The sequence below is a fragment of the Austrofundulus limnaeus genome, unplaced genomic scaffold (genome assembly GCF_001266775.1).
Source record: "Austrofundulus limnaeus strain Quisiro unplaced genomic scaffold, Austrofundulus_limnaeus-1.0 Scaffold302, whole genome shotgun sequence".
Lineage (NCBI taxonomy): Eukaryota > Metazoa > Chordata > Actinopteri > Cyprinodontiformes > Rivulidae > Austrofundulus > Austrofundulus limnaeus.
This window is the reverse complement of record NW_013952704.1, coordinates 284,894-293,861: the sequence shown is the minus strand read 5'-3', so window position 1 is coordinate 293,861 and position 8,968 is coordinate 284,894. Positions and strand designations below refer to the sequence as shown.

The 8,968-nt window shown below is 44.6% G+C and overlaps 1 protein-coding gene and 1 long non-coding RNA gene across 3 annotated transcripts in view; one reads left to right on the top strand and one right to left on the bottom strand.

The window, feature by feature from the left end:
* Positions 1–6,987: 6,987 nt before the first annotated feature.
* The window catches only part of alox12 (arachidonate 12-lipoxygenase), a gene marked incomplete at its 5' end in the record, with an annotated part of 13,523 nt that continues 11,542 nt past the window's right edge, over positions 6,988–8,968 (top strand). Inside the window, 2 exon segments of the mRNA XM_014021729.1 lie at positions 6,988–7,160; positions 7,279–7,422. Of these exon segments, the coding sequence (XP_013877183.1) occupies positions 6,988–7,160; positions 7,279–7,422 (317 nt within the window).
* LOC106526984 (uncharacterized) overlaps positions 8,025–8,968 on the bottom strand; it is a 1,236-nt gene continuing 292 nt past the window's right edge. The window contains exons 2-3 of one of the 2 annotated variants that reach the window (XR_001311328.1): positions 8,168–8,482; positions 8,025–8,093 (exon numbers count right to left, since the gene is read on the bottom strand). This is a non-coding gene — a long non-coding RNA (uncharacterized LOC106526984). Of the gene's footprint in view, positions 8,094–8,167; positions 8,621–8,968 lie in introns of both variants that reach the window. The other variant, XR_001311327.1, reaches the window with a different exon arrangement.

The following is an 8,968-nucleotide window of genomic DNA, read 5'->3' as shown; positions in this document are numbered from 1 at the left end:
CCACAGGGGACTGTACTCTCACCATTTGTTTTCACTCTGTACACTTCAGACTTCCAGCACAAGTCAGACTGCTGTCATCTACAGAAATACGCAGATGACTCTGCAGTTGTTGGGTGTATCAGAGATGGACAGGAAGCTGAGTACAGAGAGCTGGTGGACCACTTTGTGGCATGGTGTGGGAACAATCATCTCATTTTGAATGTGAACAAAACAAAGGAGCTGATTGTAGATTTCAGGAGAAATAGTATTAGATCAAACCTAGTTTCCATCATGGGAGAAGAAGTGGAGGTGGTTGAGGAATATAAATACCTCGGTGTTCATCTGGACAACAGACTGGACTGGAGACTTGGAGACTCAACAGTGAAGCAGTCTACAAGAAAGGACAGAGCAGACTGTACTTCTTAAGGAAGCTGAGATCCTTCAATGTCTGCAGCAAGAAGCTGCAGATCTTCTACAAGTCTGTTGTTGACAGCGTCATCTCTTCTGCCATCATCTGTTGGGGTAGCAGCATCAGAGCCAGGGACCTAAAAAGGCTAAACAACCTGATAAATAAGGCTGGTTCTGTTCTGGGGACGACTGTAGAATCTCTGGAGATGATGGTGCAAAGAAGGATTTTACATAAAATCAAGAACATTGTGGACAACCCTGACCATCCTCTTCATCAGACTGTCATAGAAAGTTCAGTCGGAGGCTTCTTCAACTTCGCTGTAATACAGACCGCAACAGAAGATCTTTCCTGCCCACAGCCATCAGCATCTACAATAATTCTTTAGTTAAATGTTACAACAACACCTAATTTAACCTCTGGGATCAATAAAGTATTTTTGAATTGAATTGAATTGAATAAAAACCCATTCATCAGTAAACAGATCAGCAAGTGGGGACTTGTTCTTGAGGAGGAATGCATGGATTTCATTTCTCAGTTCATAAACTCTGCTCAGAACTCTTTCTTTGGAAAGCCAGCGCACTTCCATGTGAAACAGTAGGTGTATGTGCTCCGCCCCCATGCTGCTGCACAGTTGATCAAATAGCCGACAATTCAGTGAACTGCTCTTAATAAAGATCACAACACGTATTACTTCTTTCATCGTTTTGTCAAGATCAGACGGCATTCCTTTACATGCCAATGCATGTCGATTAATAAAACAGTGATTCCACACTCTGTCCGCGCCAGCTGCTTCTTTAATTTTTTTACAGCTCCTCTGTTTTTGCCCGTCATATTTGCAGCTCCATCAGTAGTTATGCCTTTACCGTGGCTCCAATCCAGGCTGCACTTTGTAGTCACATAGTTGTTCAATACACAACATATTTGCTCAACTGTGGTCCCAATAAGAATAGTCAGGCAGCATAATAAGTCGTCCACAAAATCTTTTTTCCAAGGCATACCTCACATAGACCAACAAAGTTGCACAGTCTGCAACATTTTCATCCAGCTAAATTGAAGTCCCCTGCTGTCTTCAGTCTTGAAATACGTTGTTCCCCAAGGTTGCTTGAAATATCAGTAATCCTTCTGGAAACTGTGTTGTCACTCAGTGGAATACATTTTAATTTATCTCCAGTTTTTTCATCAATGATTGTACCATGTCTGTTGCAGCAGGCAGGATTAATTTTTCTGCAATCGTGAGAGGCTTTTTCTCTGTGGCCACACAGCAAGAAACCATGTATGATGCAAGCTGAGCTTTGTCATTCAGTGTCACATTTCTGCAAAGATCAGCAGACGATTTTATCTCCTGTGCCTTTCGTTGAAAAAAATCGAGTGCTTTGTTAACCAACTCAATGTGGACAATTTCCAGGTGTCTCTTTAGTTTGGTTGGCTTTAAACTTTAAGTTTTTCATGGCATATTACACACATTGGTTTTGCTTCTTGATTTGGGTTAGAATAATTTACAAATCCATAACAGTTTTTGTAAGGCCTTGACCTGAATGCTTTTAATCTTTGCTTCTGGTCCTTTGTCTCTGTGTTCCTCGCTCTCCTCAGTTTGTAGGCGTTTAGTGGAGGGGATTTCTGTGCCTCCATTGTTGTTACGCCTCTCATCAGCTTCGTTAATGTTTTCAGTAATTTGTGTTGACGCCTTTATTAGACTTACAGTTTTCCTTTTGCATTGATACTTATTCTCTGTAGAGTAATCTCCATGAGATGTGGCTTGGTCTATCGTAGTGCCTGCTTTTTTATTAACTAACCATTAATTTTTCTCCTTCAGGTAGACTAAATCACCACAGTGATCAGAAAATAATTTGGCGACACATAAAAAATATTTACAATCCCACTGTGGGTCAGGACCCCAATTTTGGAAATGTCTGGATTAGAGAACCTCAATTTAATCTGTTAGCTTTCACGCTTCACGGTTTCCCTTTTCTGGCAGAGGTTTCCTGATGCTTTTGATGTTTCATTTCATCAAGGGTTTGAATTGCTCTTAGCCTGACCCCTCTCGAAAGGGGTCAGGCTAAGAGGTCCTTTGCTTCTGGTCCTTTGTCTCTGTGTTCCTCTCMCTGTTTGCCATGGGAGATCCAGGTGCTAATGCCCCAGACAATATAGCCCCTGGACCACTGGGTACTCAAACCCCTCTACCAGAAGGGGATGATTCTGCGGAGGGGCAGTAATTGTAAATCATAATTTAATAATTGCAGCAGGGTCCCTTGGAAAGTAATTTATGAACTTTGAGAGGTTTTTGAGCAGAAGTCTTCATATGTTGTTTGGGTTAGATATTATTCAGATTTGATTTTAAGAACTGAAGCACATAATTTAATTTGAGTAAAAGAAAGATGAAACTTTTAAAATCCTTATGCACATGTAGGCAATAAGGTTTTAGCTTCTTTCTTTCTTTCTTTCTTTCTTTCTTTCTTTCTTTCTTTCTTTCTTTCTTTCTTTCTTTCTTTCTTTCTTTCTTTCTTTCTTTCTGTTGGGTTTGTGTTTTGTCTGTAGTCTCCCTCTTGTCTTCCCTGCGCCATTACTCATCTTATCTCCTCAGCTGTTTCCCTCCTCATTATTCACACACCTGTCAGTACTTGCCAATTAGTGTTCTCTTCAGCTGTAGCTAATTTCCTCATTCCCTCAGTTTGTATTTAACCCTGGTTCAGTTCTCATTTCCTCGCTGTTTCATTGTCTTGGTCTCCCCACCAAGCTGTTTGATGTATCCTTGTGTTTCTAGTTTTCTTGTTGTTTTGCTGCCCCGTTGGCCTTTTGTTTTTTTAAATAAATCATTTATTCTAAAATCTTACTCTCCGTCCGGATTTGAGTTCGTTCCACTACATCACCAAACAGAATGAACATGCCAGCTTCAGGACCCAGCAGGAGGGTAAGTTTTATTATTATTTTTTTTTGAGTTTGCCAAAAAGGAGAACCTCTTCGCTCCTCTTAGTGAGTATCAGAGACGGACCAAGACTCACCAGATCCAGCAGCCGCAGTCTGTCATCTGGGTGGTTTCTTCCGGACTGTTCCTGCGCAGCCTGCTGAGAGATGGGAATGCCAGAGTCCGGAGCTCAAGATCCTTCCGTCCGCTCTCCTTGTGGAGGAAGAGAAGGAGAGAACCAGAATCCAGGCCAGGATGCAGTTCTGGGGGACTCACCTGGCAGTAAAACCCACTCCACCATCTAGTTCTTCTCGGCGCCACTGTTGCCGTCGGAGGAAGGCGGCGGTTCCTCCGGAGCCGTCTGGGGTTTTTCTCTCCAAGCCTCAGGACAGTGAACCCGAGTACGACCCGGACTATGACCCCGAGCTGCACCCATTCTGCTCCGAATACATCGGGTACTGCTCGGCAGGATTGATGGATCCTGTCCCTCCAGTTCCGCCTCCGCCTCGCCCGCCAGCATCTCCCCCGAGATGTTCCCAGACACTGCCTACTCCTGTGTCACTTTCGAGGAAGTCCTGGAAGCCGTCACCTCCGAGAGGGTCCTGGACACCACCTCTACCTGCGCCATTTACGAGAAAGTCCCAGACGCCTCTCACCACTGTGCCTCTTACGAGAGGTTCCAGCACTGCTTGCGTCCCGACGAGGCGGGACGCTTTCACCTCCATTTCGGTGCCAGCGAGGCTGGACGCATCTACTGCCTCTCACCCTCAGGAGGGGGTTGATGTGGCTACAACCACCTGCGCTCCAGCGAGGATGAATGCATCCACCTCCACCTCTGCTCCGGCTGAACTCACCGCCGCCACTTCCACTTGTATTCCCCAGAAGATCGACGCCTCAACTGCCCCCTGTGTTCTCCTGAGGGTCGATGCGTCCACCTCCTGTGGAGAGGGTCTTAGGGGGGAGGGAGTGTCGGTGACCACCCTGGCGGCTCTGACGGTGTGCATAGCAGCAGCTCTGGTGGAGCTGTTGTTCCCACCTGTCAAGGCTCCTGTGATGGAGTCCACAGAGTCAGAGTCAGAGCCTGCCGCTGCAGCCCCAGCAGAGCTCTCATTGCCAGCTGCAGCCCCCGCCGGGCTCGCCGCCTGCTGCAGTCCCATCATCTGCTGGTCCTGCAGTGTCTCCAGAGCCGGCACCTCCAGCGTGTCCTCTAGAGCCGGCACCTCCAGCGTGTCCTCCAGAGCCGGCACCTCCAGCGTGTCCTCTAGAGCCGGCACCTCCAGCGTGTCCTCTAGAGCCGGCACCTCCAGCGTGTCCTCCAGAGCCGGCACCTCCAGCGTGTCCTCTAGAGCCGGCACCTCCAGCGTGTCCTCTAGAGCCGGCACCTCCAGCGTGTCCTCCAGAGCCGGCACCTCCAGAGTGTCCTCCAGAGCCAGCATCTCCAGAGCCGGCACCTCCAGAGTGTCCTCCAGAGCCAGCATCTCCAGAGCCGGCACCTCCAGAGTGTCCTCCAGAGCCAGCATCTCCAGAGCCGGCACCTCCAGAGTGTCCTCCAGAGCCAGCATCTCCAGAGCCGGCACCTACAGAGTCTCCTCCAGAGCCGGCACGTCCAGACTCTCCTCAGCCAAGCTTCGGGCCGCCCACCAGAGCTACACCTCTGATGCAGGTGGACTCACGGCCGCCCTCCAGAGCTCTGTCTTCGCTGTGGCCGAGCTCACGGTCGCCCTCCGGAGCTCCATCTTCGCTGCGGCCGAGCTCACGGTCGCCCTCCGGAGTTCCCCTCTCATCGTTGTTGGGTCCTTGGGCGCCCACCTGAACCTTCTGAACTCTCTAGATGTGCCTAGGGCCATTCAGTGACTATTTTTGTTGTTTTTTCCCAGGACTCCTTTTGCCTGTCAGTTTTTGGTTTTGTTTTTCTGTGTCTTTTCGTTTTTGTGTTTCCCTTGTTGTATTTTGTTTCGTTCCCTCTGTCCTGTCTTTTGTGTTTAGTACCCCCCACCTCCCACCCGTGCTAGTTCTTTTAATCGTCGGAGACGATTTGTTGAGGAGGAGGTAATGTTGGATTTGTGTTTTGTCTGTAGTCTCCCTCTTGTCTTCCCTGCACCATTACTCATCTTTTCTCCTCAGCTGTTTCCCTCCTCTTTATTCACACATCTGTCAGTACTTTCCAATTAGTGTTCTCTTCAGCTGTAGCTAATTTCCTCATTCCCTCAATTTGTATTTAACCCCGGTTCAGTTCTCTCTTCCTCGCTGGTTCATTGTCTTGGTCTCCCCACCAAGCTGTTTGGTGTATCCTTGTGTTTCTAGTTTTCTTGTTGGTTTGCTGCCCCGTCAGCCTTTTGTTTTATTTAATAAATCATTTATTCTAAAATCTCTGTCCGGATTTGGGTTCGTTCCACTACATCACCTAACTCTTTCTTTCTTTCTTTCTTTCTTTCTTTCTTTCTTTCTTTCTTTCTTTCTTTCTTTCTTTCTTTCTTTCTTTCTTTCTTTCTTTCTTTCTNTTCTTTCTTTCTTTCTTTCTTTCTTTCTTTCTTTCTTTCTTTCTTTCTTTCTTTCTTTCTTTCTTTCTTTCTTTCTTTCTTTCTTTCTTTCTGATAGCTCAAAGTGCTTTACATAAAAATATTATAATATAAAACTAAGAAAATATACAGATCAGGAAAAATGTCTGAGCCACTGGACGAATATTTAATCAAACTCTCCGAAAGGACTGGATGAACGTCTACAATGCAGTAGTTTTGGGAGTCAACGTAAATCAAGATTCAAGACCACAGCCAATCAATCTTTGAAAACGCAACAATAACATAATCTTGTTAATTTACAGATATTAAAATAAAACTGTGTGGCTGTGCATCATCCCCATTATTTTCTCCCTGTACTTCACAATATGTAATATCTTTGCTTAAAACCTTGACATTAACTGTTGAAAGCAGCCCTGTCTGTTAGGAAACTACACTGCCTGGCCAAAAAAGTCGCCACCAAAAAAAGTCACACTCTGATATTTACTTGGACCACCTTTAGCTTTGATTACAGCTCACATTCACTGTAGTGTTGTTTCAATAAGCTCCTGCAATGTCACCAGATTTATTTCATACACTGTTGCATTAATTCTTCACCAAGATCTTTCATTGATGATGTAGAGTCTGACCTTCTCCAGCACCTCCCAAAGATTCTCAGTGGACTCTGTGGAGCTAATCCATGTGTGAAAATGATTTCTCATGCTCCCTGAACCACTCTTTCACAATAAGAGCCCGATGAATCCTGGCATTGTTTTCTTGGAATATGTCCAYACCATCAGGGAAGAAACAATCATTGATGGAATAACCTGGTCATTCAGTATATTCAGGTAGTCAGCTGACCTCATTCTTTGAGCTCATACTGTTGCTGAACCTAGACCTGACCAACTGCAGCAACTCCACATCATAGACCTGAGTTACATCCAGGTGGACACTTTTTTTGTCCGGGCAGTGTAAACATTAATGCTTTTTCTATTTGTTTTAATTTGTTTAAGCATAATTAGTTACAACTGCTTTGACAACTAACAGAACTAGTTATGTACTAATAATCTGAGGTTCAGTCCTGACATTTCCAGAGTAACCTTACCAGCTGTTTAGTTTTTCAGGACATTAAACCTACTTGACTGTACAACCGCACAAACCTTCAGTGTTGAAATGTTGACCAGTTTGTTTTATTTTTTAAGAATACTGCATGAAGCATTGGAAGGAGGACTGGTTCTTTGGTTACCAGTGTCTGAACGGCTGCAATCCCAGGATGATCCACAGATGTAAAAAAATACCAGAGAACTTCCCTGTCACAGCAGACATGGTTCAAAGCTCCATGGCTCCAAAAACCACACTGGACAATGAATTTAAGGTGGACAGTAGCTTTGGATATGTTAAATCTAGTAAAGTTGTATCATTTGTATGATGCACAATTTTAAACTCATCTCTATTCAACGTCCTCCTCTTGTCTCTACGTATCTTTGGTCCAGGCAGGAAACATCTACCTGATAGATTACAGCATCATGGATGGGATTCCTGCCAACACAATAAAGGGAAAACCGCAATACATCACAGCCCCACTCTGTCTCCTGTACCAGCATCCTGACAGAGGACTCATACCCATCGCCATACAGGTAGAACTTATATTCTTAGTAAACCATCGTTAGACTTCACCTGTAGAGCACAACCCCCTTACTGAATGAAATGAACACAAACTTAGATTCTCACTGATTCTGAATCTGTCTGATTGTACGTCTTACAGTCCGACTGTCTGTTTGATTGTACGTCTTGTCTGTTTGTCTGTGTTTGTCTCATTGTCTGTCCATCTTTCTCACTGCCTGCATAATTGTCTTACTGTCTGTCTCTCTGTTTGTTTCACTCATCTGTCTTAATATCTGTGTGACTGTCTGTCTGTTTATCTCACCCTCCATCTCACCTTATGTCTCACTGTCTGGCTCTCAGTTTAATGTGCTTTATTATCTCTGATGTTTTTATGGTTCAGTACATTCATAAAGCAGTGTTGTATAAAGTACCTCAAAGTGATACTTGAGTAAAAGTGCAAGTATCTTACCATAAAATTAACTTTGGTAAAAGTTCAAGTCTGCTCTAAGAATATTACTTGAATAAAAGTCTTAAAGTATCTAATATATTTTGTACTTAAGTATCAAACATAAATTTCTTACTTAAAATGTAATGATTGGGGAAATGAGTTTCACTGAGATGCCAGTCACCAAAGCAGTTTTAAAAGTTTTATTTAAAAACAGGAAGCTGGATCTGGAAGCGCATGTCAAGGGGACCAGGAGCTCTAAACAAGAGAGGAAAAGGTTAGTGGCTGGATTAAATAGAGGGACAGATCTAGCATAAAACTGAGCCACTAACCTTTTAAGAGAACGCTTGGTCCTGAGTGAACTCTTGAGTGACGTGRAAAGCGTCGGGTGGTGTCCAGTGACACTTCCGTGTTTGGAGAGAAACCTCCGATGGGACTTAAAGGTCCAGGGGTAATCCGTGGGACAGGCCGGGGTCATACACAGGCAGACTGAGAGCAGAACCAGGTTAGAAGGAGCAGACTTATCTCGTGGTTGGAGCAGGCGGGCGGTGGTCGTAATCCAGGAGTCAGAAGGCAGAACAGTACCGATGGGGAGCGAGGCAGGAGGCAGAAATCCAGAGTGGGGGTCAAAACCAGGAGGGCAGAGTCTGGGATGGTACCATTCAGGGGCAAAGCGAGAGACGAAGAACCAGTGAGGAGAACCAAGGTCGAGATGAGGCAGGGAAGACTTGACATGATTGCTGACAAACTACTAGGCTGAACCGTTCATAAATCTGATACTGGAGCTGTGGATGAGAGGAGCTTAAATACTGCTGATCACAGGTGAGAGGCATGACATTGATTGAGGTTGGCTGAGATGAGAGGGGAGAAACAATTAGGAGATAATTGACTGTGACAGGACTAGGGCAGGAAACAGACGTGATTCATGACATAAAATGTACTTAAGTAATAAAAATAAAAGTACTGAGTGAAAATGAGTGGCTAGACTTTCCCAAATGACATTTATTGGGGGGTGACACCCTCAAAAAATGTTTATATATATATGTATTTATACTGTATACAGTATATATATTTTGCTATGAGGACCTATAATTATCTACTAGAAGTTAAATGGTTGACACACTGGTAAAGTT